This window comes from Bufo gargarizans, chromosome 4 (genome assembly GCF_014858855.1).
Source record: "Bufo gargarizans isolate SCDJY-AF-19 chromosome 4, ASM1485885v1, whole genome shotgun sequence".
Classification (NCBI taxonomy): Eukaryota; Metazoa; Chordata; class Amphibia; order Anura; family Bufonidae; genus Bufo; species Bufo gargarizans.
In genome coordinates this window covers 470,412,057-470,430,199 of record NC_058083.1, presented here as the reverse complement: position 1 = coordinate 470,430,199, position 18,143 = coordinate 470,412,057, and the positions used below count along the sequence as shown (strand labels likewise).

At 38.6% G+C, this 18,143-nt stretch overlaps 1 protein-coding gene across 1 annotated transcript in view; it reads left to right on the top strand.

The window, feature by feature from the left end:
- Nucleotides 1–17,820, top strand: part of BFSP1 (beaded filament structural protein 1) — a 43,043-nt gene extending 25,223 nt beyond the window's left edge. Inside the window, exons 3-9 of the mRNA XM_044292458.1 lie at nucleotides 2,582–2,677; nucleotides 3,211–3,303; nucleotides 5,172–5,279; nucleotides 11,963–12,183; nucleotides 15,773–15,858; nucleotides 16,853–17,587; nucleotides 17,654–17,820. Of these exons, the coding sequence (XP_044148393.1) occupies nucleotides 2,582–2,677; nucleotides 3,211–3,303; nucleotides 5,172–5,279; nucleotides 11,963–12,183; nucleotides 15,773–15,858; nucleotides 16,853–17,587; nucleotides 17,654–17,820 (1,506 nt within the window). The remainder of the gene's footprint in view (nucleotides 1–2,581; nucleotides 2,678–3,210; nucleotides 3,304–5,171; nucleotides 5,280–11,962; nucleotides 12,184–15,772; nucleotides 15,859–16,852; nucleotides 17,588–17,653) is intronic.
- The last annotated feature ends 323 nt before the right edge of the window (nucleotides 17,821–18,143 follow it).

The following is an 18,143-nucleotide window of genomic DNA, read 5'->3' as shown; positions in this document are numbered from 1 at the left end:
TCTATGGAAACCTTTGCACTGTTTTTTTTTAAATCATCATTTAATTGCTTATCAATGCAAAATAAAGCAACTATCTAAATAGTTTTATTAAAAATGTCCTTATCAATTTTTGTATATTCTCCACCCAGAATCTGACTTAAATCTAACCGAGCGCTGCTTCTGTTTCTGATGGATCCCTCTGCTTTTCCCCTCCCATGTCTTAAGGTCCTTTTACATGAACAGATCATCAGGCAAATTATTGGGGATGAGCATTTGTATAAATGCTGGTTCCCTATTATCTGCCTCTGTGAAACATGCAGGCAATCACCACCCATTCATCAGGTGATCATTCTGCTGGTACTGAAAATTGTCATTCCTGTGTAGCATATCATTCTGTCAAAGCAATGATCTGCTGCAGGAATAATTAATCTTTATGGGGACTAGCGATCACCATATCAATCGCTTGCCCTATACAGGGGAGGTGATTGCTGCATGTAAATGTAGCCCTCATCTCCACTGACGATCTGACAGATATCAGGAGTGTCTGCTTTGTTCCCGATAATCTGCACGATCATCGGCCTGTGTAAAAGAACCCTTAGTGTTAGAGATAATAGCAGGAGTGGGAATATTGTATACAGAAGAACAAATTGTGGAGAGCATCCAAAGATGGTAGCTCAAATAGGCTGTAGATAGGGAGGAAAACACATGCAAGACAGTTTGAATAGGGTAAATCACATAGGTTGCATACAAGTGTCGAGAGAAACCACAGCACCCATGGCAAACTCTGCAGGGGAATAAAATCACAAACTCCTCAGAATCAATGAAAGTCAGCAGAAGTGAGGGGAGACCTCTCATGAGCTGTAGAAAGGGAAATCAGTCCAGCGATGACATTGTGCTGACACATTAAAGCGAGGGAAGACAGCAGCATCCTGGACACACAAGTCTCACATACAGCAAGTATTACAGGGAGGGATACACCCATATGAGAAAAGTCTGAAACTAAGATCTAGTTGTAAACTTAATATCATGGATTGTGAAAATGAATGAAGGACTGAAGATTGCAGACTGAAACTGAGTGCAACTGTTTTTGTACTCAATGTAATTATAGCACACAGTATTTAAAAGTCATTTTTCAAAGTGAAAGTTGCAGACATAGTCCACATGATTTTACAGTGATTTTTTTCTGCAAAGCAAAATTTTAAAAAGAACATGACGTCCTTAGTAGTCATTTAGATCAAACTGTATACCACTTGCCCCCTACAAGTGACATCATCCATTTAAGTCATCAATGCCATATAAGATATAAGACTGTGCTGCAACCAAAACAACTGCAACATGGCACATATTGGGGGATGATCCCAGCAGTCCAACAGCACCTCTTGCTTCTAGTTTAAGCCCACTTGGTCATGAGTCACATTCCTCTAGAGGTACACTATCAAATTAACAGACTACTCCAAAGCACTGCTATCCAATGTGAACACCAAGTGACCTTAATCAACAAACGGATCAAGTATGTAGAGATCTTCATGCTGTCTTTGATGTTCTCCCTCAGACAATGTTGTGAGTCTATGTTTAGTAAGTTTAGTTTGAAAGCAGAAGGGGGCAGTTTTAGATTAGGTTTAAAACGTATGAGTCTAGCTCAGTTTGAAAAGAGAGGTTTGGGGTGGTCCTAATGCTATGCTGGGCTCCCCAGACAACATGAGGTGTCAGCCTGTGTTGCTAATCTCTGGAGGTGATGGTAAGGCATAGTGCACCCCAATGGGAAATAAGTCCAGAGAGTCTGGGTTTGTAGTGTGCTTCTTTACTGGAGCAACTCAAGTGCAAGACAATATAGGCAAGTCACAGAGTGTCTTCTCCATTCTCCTCTCTGGCAGAAGAGAAAGGCATGCACTGGCTGGTGGCTCAGAGTCTGTGGCTCAGTTGTCTGGCTTGCCCTCTGGTCAAAGGGCTGGTGACAAAGAGTCTGCGGCAGAGTATCTGCATCTCAGTGTATTGTTCTGGTCACTCATGCAGTCTAGCAGAGTCTCTCCTACTAAACACTGGTCGACATATGCAGACAACTAGGGGCTCTAACTGCTCTCCTCATATACCCTTTCTAACCTTCTAGTGGGAAGGATAAAGTGGAGAATCACAGCCTAAACAGAAACAATGTCAGTATATCTATTTTTCCCCTCGAAAACTTTGCATAGTCCCTTATAGTAATTGTGGAAGATAAATAACTTCTTATAGCATACACTAGATAGAAAATCCCAAAGTGTTTTAGCATTAGATGGCTGTGCATTAACCCTTTCCACATTGCAGTTCAGATATATTGCAATAACAGTTCAAATCAACAGGGTATATTACAATAAACATATAAAATGTAGGTCAACAATATAAAGCTGTATAAGTGTAAAAACCAACATAAATCATAGTGCAAGTTAACCCTTCCGAATGCACTAAAGTAGTGAGAGAATGGCTTTGCGTAGTAGCAATAAGGACAAATGTCCACAAACATTCATGGTCCAATCCAATGTACCCTTGCTCCACGGCGTTACAAGTTTAAATTAACCTAGAATTTGAACAGATTTAATATGACCATGTCCTATCCTATCTTTTGTAGGACGCTGATGAAGCTTTGCTGAGTAATCTAGAACTTCAGATTGAATCGCAGTTCCTACAAGATGACATTAATGCTGCAAAGGACCGATATAAAAAGGTAATTTAGACTTATAGTACAAATTTTGACCGGGGACATAAAAGTGGTTCAGAAATTTCCCTATGAGCCATTCAAAAGAAGTAATTTGGTTAAATGCTGATGCTCATTCTGATGCAGCTAGGGAGAGCTCTAGAGCTCTCTTCATATGGATTTATTAATTAGAAATGTATACATTACTGGACAGAGATCTCCCCCAGTGGTGGTGGCAGCCAGCATGTAATTCATTGGTTATGTTTAAGGAAAAAATGGATTTGGAATTCTTTGCAACAAATAAAAGGCACTGAAAAGGTTTGCAACCTAGTTAATATAACAAGCAATAAATTATACTATACTTCCCTGCCCTAGATCAATCCCAAAACCACAAGGGACAAAGCTAGACCTAAACAAACCAAGACCTCCAGGGATATAAGAGATTAATCCATAACTAGTCCGACCACCACGGATAATGGATCATATGACCATTAACACCATTAACAATGAATTTTAGATTCTATAAAACATATGTATGTACTAATCTATTTTTTACTCAACAGAATCTCATGGAAATTCAGACTTATGTTAACATATTGCAACAGATTATACACACAACCCCTCCTGTGAGCTCCATCACTGTTGGCATGTACGAGGTATGAGTTTAATTTTGTATGTAACCTGCACATAACCTATAATAAATAATCCTTGTGCACACACTGAACCTATATTAACAGTACATTACACTGGATACCTAGTGTATGGCCATTACCAGATCTTAACAGATGAGTCTGTGCTAGAATATTGACCTTTAAAGGGAATGTGTCATCTTTATCTATTGTTTAAATCAGGTTTCTAAGATAAATGTAATTTTAAGAGTTTTTGATGATGTTATATTTAATTTTCCATATCACTATTTTAAAAAACTACTTAAAATCCTATAGTTTTCACTCTGCTCACTAAGCCTAATAATACTTTGAAACTCCCTGTTCACTTTTCAACAGTCATCTCACTATCATCCCTGGCAATGAAAAAAACAACAACCTTTGAATAGACAACATAGGGTCGCCCATTCACAATAGCTGGTGATCACAGCTCCTTTATTCCCCTCCCTGCACAATGACCTGCTGACCATTGTGTCTATGGTCTATTTGGCTACTGTAAAGCATGTATCTAAGTGCTTTTAATGGCAGCTCATGAAAAAATGACAGGACTGGTAATTATGTGCAGGAAATAGAATTTAAGAAAATCTAGAATCAGAAAATAAAAAGAGTTTGAAAAAAAATATATGTATTACAATCTATTTTACTTTGTAAAATTAAATATAGCTGATGCAGTCCCTTCAAGAATAGTTGGTGTGCTTTACAAGACATGATTTACTTTACTGGAGCCTTTAAGCAAGCAAAAATTCATAAACTAGCCCTTTATATAATGTTTCACTCCAATCCTCAGAATTACGATTTCCCTTACACATTCCTTTTAATGGGGCTATGTTGCAGTTGCTTGAGCACTGGATTGCGGTTAATGCTATTGTGCAGGAATAATGCTGACGAGAGATGGGCTGTTCTGGTCTCTAGATTTAAAGAGGTCCCAGAGCTCAAACCTCTATTAATCATAATGCTGTGGCATATTCTATTTATAACATTATGAGATAGGAATATTGTTCCTTGCTAAGTCTCTTGAGAAATTTTAACATAACCATGAAGGTCTTTTATGGTTATCAGAAGTTTACTTAACCAAAACCAGTCCTTAGTTCATCAGGGCAATGATTAAGTGTGTGGCCCTACTCTCCCTCTCCTGTCTGTCCCAAAAAGTTGCTGCCTGTTACAACATCAAGCAATAATCTCTGACTGTTATAACTTACAGCAGGACAGACAGAAGAAGGAAGAGTTAAGCAGGATCTCTTCAGGTCCTGCAAGAGGAGATCAGTGACTGACATCCTACACCACCTTTTTTACATCCGTTCCTAACTGCTCCCAGGGCAAATGCTCAGCCAGATCCCCCAAATATGTCCTTAACCATGTTCAAGCATCCATTTAGGCATATAGATGCAGCCCTGCAGAGATTTGTACTGACACAATGAACTTTTGGGTAGAAATCATAACACTTACTATCTCCCAAAGGTTAGGCCCTTAACATTGGAAAACTTGGGGTAAAACGTTAACATATGATGGAGTATTGTAATACGGACCTTTTGGACGGTCCGATAATGTATTTGACTTTTTGTATTTTGGAAGATAAAATAAAAATATAAAAAAAAAAAACATTGGAAAACTAAGTCACATTATATTAAGAGTTCCCTTATTAAAATATGACAAAGACATCCTGAGGAAGTATTCAACAATATCTATATGCAATTCTCCTTGATCAGTCCATTGTACATATCATCATGTTTGAGTTTTCTTTCCAAAAATTTACTAATGATAAAAGATTTTAAAAAAACTAGTTTTCACTCCAATTCCTAAAACTATAGATTTGTATAAAACAATTCCATGTAGATTATTATTAATGTGTTTGTTCTTAGGAAAAGTTGATTTCTGAAAGAAGAATTCCTATACTGCAAAGCCAACTTGAAGAATATAAGAGCATCTTGTGTCAGCTACACGCACAGAAGGTTAAGCTCCAGTCTGAGGTAAAATAATCTGTTAGTCCACACTGTGTTTGACAATTTTTGGCTAATTTACTTTCAAGTCTAAAACAGATTCAGCTTGCAGGAGTAGTCTATATATGCACATATGAGCAGGACTGTCCTGTATATTGCATCATCCTGCAGTTCCAGTAGAAACGTTGAAAACAATAAAGATCTTAAAAGGATGTTGTGAGCAAAACAAATTAGTTAAAAAGAGTTTAAAAGTGGTTAAAAGTGAAGATTTACTCACCTTCAGTGATCCCCCACAGCTGCGGCTGCCCGTCAATCTTTACTTTTTGGTCCTGCTCCACACATTAGAAATTCCAAAAAAGGAGCGCTCAGCAAATGACCAGACTTAATGGCGACCTGCCTCAACACATGACTGGCTAAGCAAGCCTTTCCTGGCATTTCTGGCTTGTCGAGTTGGGACAGGTAGAGCAGTAGGGCCAAGAAACTGCGCTGAAACGGTAGCAGAGGGGGAGCATCTTTTTTTATTTTTAATCCATTATTATTTTTTAACAAAATTATCTGCCCTGAACACTCCTTGTCCTTGTGTATGACCAAAAAAACATAACTTTTTAAAAATAGCATCAAGCATGTTTATGGGTTGTGCTCTGTTCAACTGAAGTGAATGAGGCAGAGCTACAATACCACACACACCCTGTGAACAAGTGTGGCACTATTTTTTGAAGAAAGCAGACATTTTTTTAAACCTGGACAATGCTTTACTATTGTACTTCACTCATTAAGTGTAATAATCCTGATCCCCCTACTGACTATAAAAGTCACAGAAGTTTGTCAGTAAAGACAACATACCTGTGTTGCAGGTCGTAGACAGTTTTAGTATTAGGGTCACAAATGAGGATTGGCATAGCCAAAAAGATGACATCCCAATCCTTATAATGTACTTGAAATAATAGCAGCTGTCTCATCTGAAATTGTGTGCCTAGACACAGAGCAACATTAGAAAAGAGACATCAAATGATCTATCGCAACCTAATAATGCTATTTACAGAGAAAACAAATCACTAATACAAAATACAAATCCTTGGTATTTAAAGGGTCAACCCCCAAAGGGCACATTCAATTTTGCTATAAAGACCAGAAGTAATATGACAATAATCATTTTTTATGGCCTGTGTAAGGCCTTATTTTGTGGGGTGAGTTGTATATTTTTAGAATTGCATCCATTCAGAAAGTCTTTAGCCCTTTTCACTTTTTTTTCACATTTTATGTTGCAATCTTTGTACTAAAATGAAAAAAAGTTCAAAGTTTTCCCCATCTTTCGGCACTCAATACTGCATAATGAGAAATTGAAAACAGAACGTTAGAAATCTTTGCTGATTTATTGAAAAGTAAAAACTAAAATCTTGCATTGACATAAGAAACATAGAAACATAGAATGTGTCGGCAGATAAGAACCATTTGGCCCATCTAGTCTGCCCAATATACTGAATACTATGGATAGCCCCTGGCCCTATCTTATATGAAGGATGGCCTTATGCCTATCCCATGCATGCTTAAACTCCTTCACTGTATTTGCAGCTACCACTTCTGCAGGAAGGATATTCCATGCATCCACTACTCTCTCAGTAAAGTAATACTTCCTGATATTACTTTTAAACCTCTGCCCCTCTAATTTAAAACTATGTCCTCTTGTAGCAGTTTTTCTTCTTTTAAATATTCTTTCCTCTTTTACCTTGTTGATTCCCTTTATGTATTTAAAAGTTTCTATCATATCCCCTCTGTCTCGTCTTTCTTCCAAGCTATACATGTTAAGTTCCTTTAATCTTTCCTGGTAAGTTTTATCCTGCAATCCATGTACCAGTTTAGTAGCTCTTCTCTGAACTCTCTCCAAAGTATCAATATTCTTCTGGAGATATGGTCTCCAGTACTGAGCACAATACTCCAAATGAGGTCTCACTAGTGCTCTGTAGAGCGGCATAAGCACCTCCCTCTTTCTACTGGTAATTCCTCTTGCTATACACCCAAGCATCCTGCTAGCATTTCCTGCTGCTCTGTGACATTGTCTGCCTACCTTTAAGTCTTCTGAAATAATGATCCCTAAATCCCTTTCCTCAGATACTGAGGTTAGGACTGTATCACTGATTTTATATTCTGCTCTTGGGTTTTTACGTAAGTATTCAGGCCCTTTACTTAGGGTTTAGTTGAAGCACCTTTGACAGTGATTACAGTCTTTTTGGGTATGATGCCACAAGGTTAACAGACTGGGATTTAGGGAATCTCTGCCGTTTTTCTCTGCAGATCCTCTGAAGCTTTGTCAGGTTGGATGGGAACTCTTGGTGGACTCTTGCTGCACAGCCATTTTTTAGGTCTCTCCAGAGATGTTCGATTGGATTCAAGTTAGATTTCTGGCTGGCCCACTCAAGGACATTCACAGAGATGTCCCTAAACCATTCCTATGTTATCTTGGCTGTGTACTTAGGGTCATTGTCTTCTTGGAAGTTACAACTTTGGTCCAGTCTGAGGTCCAGAGCACCCTGGATCAGGTTTTCAACAAAATATCTCTGTGCTTTCTTTCATTCAGCTTTCCCACAACCCTGACCAGTCTACCTGTGTTAGCCACTAAAAAACACCCAACATCATGATACTGCCACGATCTTGGTTTCATCAGACCAGAGAATCTTATTTCTCACAGTCTTAGAGTCCTTTAGGTGCTTTCTTTTTACAAGCTTTCCTGTGTCTATTACTGAGAAAAGGCTTCTTTTTGGCTACTCTGCCATAAAGAGAGCTACATGTCACGTGTCAGAGCAAACGGTCTGAATACTTATGTCCATTTCAAAATTTCGTTTTTCCTTTTTAATACATTTGCAAACCTTTTTAATTCTGTTTTCACTTTCTCATTATGGTGTAATAGGTGCAGATTGATAGGGGAAAACATGATTATTGTTAATATTTTAATTTTTTTAGCACAATGGCACAGCATAAGATTTGAAAAAGTTGAAAGGGTCTGAAGACTTTCTAAATGCACTATATATGTTACATACCAAAGAACCCCAAATATTCCTGTCTGCCTAATATCCAGTAAATACTCCCAGGACTCCAGGACTAGCAGGACTTATGACTTGGGTGCTGGATGCCTAATGGGTCAGGGTATTGAAATGCAGCACTACGGCAGTAAACTGATTTTTTTTTCAGCACTATTAGTACTATTACTTTGCACATGGATATCCTGGGTTTGAATTCAGCCAGGAGCTGCATCTATATCTGTTTCTTTTGGGTTTTCCCAAAGGGTAGGTCATTAACATCAGATCGGTGGAGATCTGACACACGGCGCACACACCTATCATTTGTTATCTGCAGCCGCTTGCACCAAAACTACTACTAAGAGCAGAGCTGTCAACACAGATCTGTTCAAAACAGAGTCCCTCAGAATTCTTTCCTCTGGTAGGCCCAAAGTACTTCAGTCTGATGCCAGTTCTGGGTTACTGCAGCTTAGCTATTATTCACTTATAACCTGGCATGGCCACTACACTTTGATCGGCGCTGTGCTCCCACCAGATCAGTGGAGGTCCTGGGTGTCAGACTCCCCAATATGATATTGATTACCTAACCTGAGGATCAGTCATCAATATCGTTAGCTCAGAAAACCCCTTTCTTTGTAAAGATGTATTATTACTGTATCAAAAAAGGATTATCTCTGGATTATATTCATATTAGGGTCACTCACTCAGGACCCCACAGATATTAATTTCCTGCCAGTTGTCTTTTTAGGTTTAATACCCTAATATAAGTTATGGATCAAAGACTAGATACAAATCTTGAAGGTTCCTGATGTAGATATAGCTGAGTAGAAAAGAGCAGAGGACAGTGTTTTCAACTCCTTAGGGATGCTGCCTAGTTTGGACTTTGGGTTCTCTGGGGATTAAGAAAATGATCAGCGCATTAGATGGTTTGCCTATTTAAAGGGCTTCTTTTTTTTGGCTACTTAAATTCCTTATACTGCGATATATCAATATATAATGCTCTTACTCATTTTCGTTCTGCAGTTTCTTAAAAAAACTGACTTTCATAATATGTAAATGACCTCTCTACCAGCAAGTAGGACGGCTACTTGCTGGTAGCAGCCACATCCTCCTTTCATAAAGACGCCCCCTCCTCATGTTGATTGACAGGGCCAGCGAGCGCTCTCCTCTGGCTAGCCCTGTCTGCGTTCAAAATCTGGCGCCCCGGTCTTCAGTCGGCGCAGGCCCACTGAGAGGAGGACGCTCGCTCGGCCGCTCCTTCCTCAGAGCTCCTGCGCCGGGTGTAGATGTGACGTCATCGGTGCAGGCGCATTGAGGATGGAGCGGCCGAGCGAGCGTCCTCCTCTCAGTGCGCCTGCGCCGACTGAAGACAGGTACGGCGCAGGCGCCAGATTTTGAATGCAGACAGGGCTAGCCAGAGGACGAGCGCGTTCGCTGGCCCTGTCAATCAACATGAGGAGGGGGCGTCTTTATGGAAGGAGGATGCGGCTGCTACCAGCAAGTAGCCGTCCTACTTGCTGGTAGAGAGGTCATTTACATATTATAAAAGTCAGTTTTTTTAAGAAACTGCTGAACGAAAATGAGTAAGAACATTATATATTGATATATCGCAGTACTGTACAAGGAATTTAAGTAGCCCCCCAAAAAAATGACTTTAGTGGGGTGACAGAAGCCTTTTAAATGAGTGCTGACAGAAAGCCGAGTTCCAGGAAATGTCACAAAATTTATGAACAAAGTAAATTATGAACAAAGTTTCCATATACTGTATAAGTATTATTTTTTTTGATTTGCATCAGTCATAGCACCTAATACTGCTGTATAAAATCGATGATATAACCTAACCTGTGCATCATGAAGGATTGAGCATTGACACATTTCCCCAGAACAAAATTCGTTTTTTTAGGTTTCACAGATTTTCTATTCCAGTCATTAGTGATGCTGGAGCATAATAGGGGAGGAAGTTGGTCAATAGTAAATGAAACCAAGGAAGGCATAAAAGCTGTTTAGTGCTTTATTAGCTATTCACTGCTGCCATCTAGTGTTACATTTAAAGTAATACAGCCCGACCAAAATTGTTGCTTTTGTTGTGGGTATAAAGATTGCTACAATTAAAAAACAACAACAAACAAACAAAAAAACAAATGCAAAGAATAAAACGACTATGGCTATTGCAAAATTTTAAATGAGGAAAGATTTATAAATAAATATGTAAACTGCTCTGTTATGTCACTGCAATTTTATTTTAGTAATATCTCTGGTAGCGGCTGACTAATCCATATTCCCCTAAATACTTATTTATTTATTTTTTACACAAGATAGATGCGGGGATCTTAAAGGGGTGCTATAATGTTCTCTTTTGGTTGCTGTTTACATTTGATCCTTCCTATAGTAATATGTAATTAAGGGTTCTTTTACGTGGAGAGATAAACTGCCCCTAACAAGCGACAGCAACAAACATTTGTAATATGCTTATATTACACAAGATACTGAAAGCACAGGGATGGTTGTGGAGTCAGAGGTTGGCCTATAGGTGCTCATACCCTATACCCACTATTGTTAATTAGTATATTTTTGGAGTTTGAGAGGAAAGTAGAGTGACCAGGGGAAATCCTTAAAGACTAACTTGATGCATGTGTTGTCTTTAGTTGTCTTTGAACCCAGGACCTCACCTCCGCAACCACTTAGACCAGGGTTCTTAAACTGTGCTACATATACATTATATGGCAAGTTGATTGGCACTCATTTATTTTCCTGTTGCAATTATTGGGAGGGGTTTGAACCAATAATTGTTCGGCCAATCATTTGTCTTCCACCTTTGGTCTCATACAGCTTGCACATTCAGCGCCAATAACAGATTTTTATGCCCACAGGTGTGGATCTTCATCTCCCTGGTGCACTGATATCAACAACCAGTTGATGGGGGGCATGTGTTTGCATCAAATTGCCATGTGTCATGACACAGGAGGAGCAGGTTACTGCTGTGGCCAGCAATTGACTGCAGAGGTCATGTGCACCCCCTACCCCATCAACAGGATGTTGCACCAGGGAGATAAAGAGTTGGCTGTGGAATGATAGAGACTGAACCAAATGGTGTGGACCAGGTAAGTATGATCACCACTGTTGTTTGGCCTCTCTGTGAGGTCTGAAAAAATGTTGGATAACCCCTTTAATGGAAAATGTTGCACTGAGCTCAGGGATGCACCACCAATGAGGCCAGGCAGCACCAGGTAGGGGCAAGAGGGGGGTAAGGGGGTCAGCAAAAAGGCCATGGGCAATGAGCGCTTTCACTTTGGCAAAGGGGTTAGGTTAAGAAATTGGCATTGGGAGGAGGGGGCGGCATTTCAGTTTTCACCTCAGGCAGCAGAAAGGTTAGCTTCACCCCTGACTGAGCTCCTCTAGAGGCACTAGTTGGAAATAGCCATCATTGTGAGAATAGAAGGAACTCAATGCAGCCACCCACTTCCCAGGCCCCATAGCATTTGTGTGGTCTACCTCCATGGTAGGTATGCCGCTGTAGGAGGCCTGTTAGAGATATGTAGACACCAGATTATAATTCTCTACAGAAATTCTTATTTTCCTCCTTTGTTCTTTTCTTACTATTTTCAGTCATTCATTACGCTTTACTGCAAATTTACCAGCGATAATAAATTAACTCATGAAATAGATGAATTATCCCTGAATTATTTACTCTTCCCATAGGCGTCCATGCTAGAACAAGCGATTAAAAACACCCAGGAAAGCTATGACGATGAGATACAGCTGTACAATGAACAGATTGAAGTCCTTAGGAAGGGAATTGAAGAAGCTGAAAGGAATCTGGAGAAATACACAAATGATTGCCGTCAGTTGGTAATCTACCAGCAGTCCTTGGAAAATGAATTGGAGAGATATAAACGTATCATTGAGAATGAAGACAACAGGTAAATGGACACAACTGACTTTACATATTTGACGACATCTAATGATGGAGACTGATAGGGCTATTCTACTGCCTGACCGAGATAAGCACCATTTATACCCATCATAGAAAATAATATAATGTTTACAGAGCAAGGTATAGAGGTTTCACTGAGAATGAGAAAAAAATCTGCAATCGGGGGAAATAAAGTTCTTCATTTTGGAGTTTAAAGGGGTTGTCCATTATTCTTTTTCCAAATTCCCCTTCACCACTTCCCTGATCTGTAAAGGGAACTATACTTAATTACTCTCCACCACTGGGTTCTATCTCTGTGGGTACAGGGCTTTTTTCACTGGACTTACAGTCCCCTCAAGTCAACTTCCTGCCAGTGGTTAGGTGTCCCCAAGTGGCATATGTCCCAGCAGTGATGTGCTGCTTGGAGACGCAGTCAGCTATTGGTTGCAGCAGCGCCTGTGACCGTATTTGTATGCACCCTTTCCATATAGAGATGGAAAAAAAAACACCTGAAAAAAGCAATTTCTTCAACATGCCGTGCTTAAAGAAACAGACACATAAAAGTCGTATTGGGCGAATTGAAGTCCACAAAGTGGATCCAATTTGATTTGCCACAAAGCCGAATTTCCTCAAGCTTCGTGGTAGCGAATCGATTTTCCCTGAATGGCAGTAAAAATTTTAAAAAAATCATACTTACCTCCATTTTGATTGAAGGTCTCACACGAAATCCCATGCCAGGTGACGTATGATGTCACTATGCCGGCCAATGTAATGATGTCATCACGGGCTGCGCAAGATTTAGCTCTAGAGCTTCAATCACCGTTAGGGATTCCGTCATTGTTTTCCGTTATAACATGGTTATAACGGAAAATAACGGAATCCATAAGACGGAAGTCAAAACGGAAGCCTTTAAGAGCAAGTGCAGAAAAATACCACTAAAAACCTACGTATGTGTGATTTTATCCTCATAAGTAATTCCTCTAAGTAATTTATTTTTTAAAAGAATAAAATTAGACATGTGCAGAAAAGATGGATAATGGCTGCCGCCCCCAGTGTGTGTGTTCCTGGTATATGGTAATCACAAGACAAATATCAATGAATATAAAATCAGGAAATATTCAGATGTATTAAAAAATTAAAAATAAACATTAAAAGGATGTGTGATACATTTCACCACCAGTTCATTGGTGAAACGCGTCACACATACTTTTATTGTTCTTTTATGTATTTTTATTTTATAAATCTGAATATGTCTAAATAGGAGCTAGACGGAGCCTGACGGCAAAATAGCAGCAATTTTGGTGTCAAATTTAGTCTCGAAAATATCAGTGAGCTATTGTGATAAAGATGATACAGGTCTAGACAGGCTAAGTTTATGCCATCGATAGGATAAGAAAATCTGGGCCATAATGTTAATGCAACTTCAGTAGAACTATGCTTACCATTATATTAAAGCAGGGTATAGAGATGTTATTTGGATGCAAATTGTGCATTACAAAAAATTGCAGCATGCTCATTAGAATGCCATATATCAGACTGAGCTTTCTATTTGAAGCACTGCTTTCAGTGGCATTAGAGGATAACTCAGTCCATAAAATGTAACTTCATATGGAACTAAGGGTAGGTTCACATCTCTGTTTACTTTTCCGTTCTACATACCTTTTTATTTTAAATGGATCCTTTATTTTGAGCATCTGTTGTGCTTATTTTGCATCCGTTTTAATAATTTCTATCTAAGATCTGTTATTCTTGACAAGATAAAAAGTCCTCCATGAAGGCGACTTTTAATTTTTTTTATTTTCGGTTCTTTTGATGGATCAGAAGAACGGAAAACTAAACGGTAATGTGAACCTACCCTAAGCAGTCCACAATACTGTGCACAATATGCAATATGCTTGGGTATATGAGGCCTAAGGTATATATTAATACAACATATTATTGACCATCATCAGTCATATGCAATTATTATGCCAGAGAATGTGCTGGGTATTCACATTACATATAAATGATAGATAAATAAAGCCATAGTAAGATCCTTTGTCTTGGCCGGTGGTGGTTTCCAGACAGCAGCCAATTTATTCACATGCCAATCTGATTTCATATAATACAAAAAAATAATAATTGAAGAAAATCCAGCTCCACTTGTGTAAAGGAATATGTTTATTTTGCTTGCGATAAAATCTCATCCATAGGTTACAAAAATAGCAGTCTTGTCTACGTGTTTCGGGCTACCAAAGACAAATTTCAGCCCTTCCTCATGACACAGTTAGACATTAAAAATGAGGCCTTTTAAAGGGGGAAAGTGCACCTGTTTCCACTAATTGTTTCCACAGGCATGTAACCTCCCCCAAGAAAAGGTACCACACCTTCAAAGCTCTTCTCATGAAAATTAAAAGAAAAAACACAGAAAAAAGCATTTGACCATACTTATACATAATAATCCCTCCACCAGCAGGATTTCTACCTGCACTTACAGAAAACCCATGGCAGGTAATACCACCTTCGTCTCAGCCTCTAATAATAGAATTTTCCCAGTTAAAACATATCTCAACTGTAACACAACCCTTGCTGTTTATTTAATTACATGTAAAAAATGCAACATTCAATACGTAGGTTGTACCATCAATGCAATCAAGTCTAGGATACGGAAACACATCTCTGATGTGCCCCACCATGGCAATCGCAATGTATCTGCAGCTAGTCTGCACTTTGCTATTTGCCATGGTGGGGACACATCAGATATGGCGGTACAAGGTATAGAAAAAGTTTTCTTGCCTAAACGTGGAGGAGACCACAGAAGAAAATTATTGAATAGAGAGTCCTTCTAGATATTTGCTCTGAATACACGTCAACCAGACGGTTTGAACAAACGTCTGGATTTGATCTTGCAGCAATAAAATCATATTCTATAGTTTCAAGCGCAAAACTTTTTTACATGTGCTTTTTTCTGAGAACACTTTTGGGAGATTTTTCCCTTTTTGTAATGTGACTTTTTATCACACTTTACTACTGTCTAGTAAAATGATTAGTGTGTACCCAGTATAAATATTATATGCTTTTCCTCATTTCTCTTTCTTTGCATAGTAGTTCTTATTATGTATAGGTAGGGTCAAATGCTTTTTTCTGTGTTTTTTCTTTTAATTTTCATGAGAAGAGCTTTGAAGGTGTGGTACCTTTTCTTGGGGGAGGTTACATGCCTGTGGAAACAATTAGTGGAAACAGGTGCACTTTCCCTCTTTAAAAGGCCTCATTTTTAATGTCTAACTGTGTAATGAGGAAGGGCTGAAATTTGTCTTTGGTAGCCCGAAACGTGTAGACAAGACTGCTATTTTTGTAACCTATGGATGAGCTTTTATCGCAAGCAAAATAAACATATTCCTTTACACAAGTGGAGCTGGATTTTCTTCAAATCTTTCTGCATTCAGTTACCCGTTACCTGACTCGGGTTATCCGTTCTCACAGCTGGAGGAAGGGCTGCTGAACTTTCTATTTTCCTCCAAAAAAATAATAATGTACTCTACTTTTTGGTGGATGTTTTCCTATTACCATTTTTAACTACTGGTGATATAATGCTTATAGCTCTTCTCTTTTTCTAGACTGAACTCTGCAATAGTTGGGACCCCAATCACACTTTTCATGCAAAGTTTTAAAACCTCTCAGATATCACCTACAAGAGGCAAAGGTAATGCTCTTTATAAAAAAAAATGATGTCCTTGCTCCTTGTCATGGATAACTAGGATGTGTCCTGGTGAACATGCATATACTAATATACTATAGCTAGCCACATTTTGTGGGGTTGCTGATGTTCTAGTATAATGAATTAGGTGCCTGAGAATTCTGTAGATTTTCTTGACTTTTTCTTAATTTTTAGTGTCCCGTTTAGCCAGTTTTTATGAACTTTTACTTAGAAGTGAAGGACTTTAAGGGGATTTCCTAAAACAACTGACACATCATTGAGGGCATTGGCCACAAATTAATTGTTGATCAGCAGTTGCTTACTCGTTAGTAGTCAGCATATAGAACACTGTTCCTAAACCAGTGGTTCTGGAGCATCATGTAGTTCTACCACTTCTAGCGCTCCAGCTATTTGCAACTACAGATAATATTGTGCACTTGTGGTACCAGGAATGTTGTAGGATCACTAGAGTTTGGTACCTGGGTCAATGGTAGATAAAACTAGAATAAAAGCTTCTGAGTTATATCTTCAATAGGCTTTTCATTTCTACTATTTATTGTGGCATAGCACTATCCTTTACATATGTATTGAAGTGGCTCACAAGCTACAAAATATCTAGAGGACTCTAGATCTGGTCTAACTGAATCTGCTGAAGGGTTGAATTGGAAAAGGAACAGAACCTCTCATGAATATTCAAGCATAGACATTTTGATTAAGAATCACAGATACTAGTTAGGAGAATCCCAGTCATGAATAATCCATACACATAGTGCATATTATTGAATATTTATCATAAACGTCTAAAATGATTGAGCGAAACACGTAGAAAAAGAGCATTTTGGTGACAAAAACTGCATTGCTATGTAATTATGGATGTTTCTGAAATGGTAAGGCTAGATTGTAAACCCCAATGGAGCAGGGAATAATAATGTACACTCTATATACACAAAATAATAATATCTACATAACAAGTGAAAATTGTACATATTGCTTGTTTCAGATATTACTCTAGCTATACAAGACATTGCAACAGCCAAACCAAGGCAAAAGGGTATCCCAAGGAAGACTTTGAGAAAAAAAGAACTACCAATGGATAAAAGTGATGTTAATAATGAGGACAAAGTTGTAGAGAGAAAACAAGAGGGGTCAGAAAAGAGACAAACAGAAACAAATTTTAGTACTACTGAGAGTGGTTTATCTGAGAAAGACTTTGAAATGTTAGAACATGACTTTTCTCCAGAGGATGTACCAGATGGAGCACAGATAAGTAAAGCATTTGATAAGCTATGTAATATAGTACGAGATAGAATAAGAGGGTACAAGAAGCCAGAGCCTTCTCCAGATTTCTTCACCAAGGGTCGTTATGTTCTTGTAACAGGTGAATCAAGTTACATAGACCCATGCTTCTGTTCCATCACTCCTCATGCTGGAGGTAGGGTAACTGTTAGAGTTATCCATGATATCATGCCAAGTGATGATATAGTACTACCAATTCCTGAATTACCAGAGCCTTCTGAGCCTTCTGAGCCATCAGAGAGTGAAGAAGATGATGCTAGTTCCGAAGGGAAAAAAGAAGAAAAACCAGAAATTGATGATACACCTAAAGATGAGGATGAAGACGGAAAGAAGGGAAATGATAAACAACCAGAGGCTAAAGACGATGCCAAAAAGCCACCTGATGTTAGTAGACCAGATGATATACCACAAAAATCAAGACATTCTGAAAGTTCTGGAAGTTCTGAAAATTCTAATTCAGACACAGTTGCGAGATTGAGCAGATTTCGAAATGATGATAATGAAGACAAGCATCTAACACCTTTCAGAGGGAGAGAGTTTCCAAGCTCTATGAGCTATGAAAAGGTTGAAGTTGTAGAATCAATTGAGAGGATTACAGATGATAAAACAAAGAGTTACGAAGAAACTGCAATGATCATGGAAACCACGATCGAAAAGACAAGGAAAAAATAATATTAGATTAAATTTATATTGTGTCTCAGAAAATAATATATTGATTTTTAGCTGTAGGACATCTTTACTGACTATACTACTTTACAATGGAGATAGATGATGTTTTTGACATATAATCTCTTTAGGTCCTGGAAAGAAAAATAGTTGAGAACAAGAAGCAAGTGGAAGCGATTCACCTGTATTTTAGAATATTTTCTATTTGCGTACAGTTGGTGAAAATTCCAATCTCTCTACATAATCGTGTCTGTGATAGTCATTGCTCTGTGATTTCAGCTTGCTACACCTGGCTAATTTGCTTCGAAATAAAGACTTGGCTTTTGAAG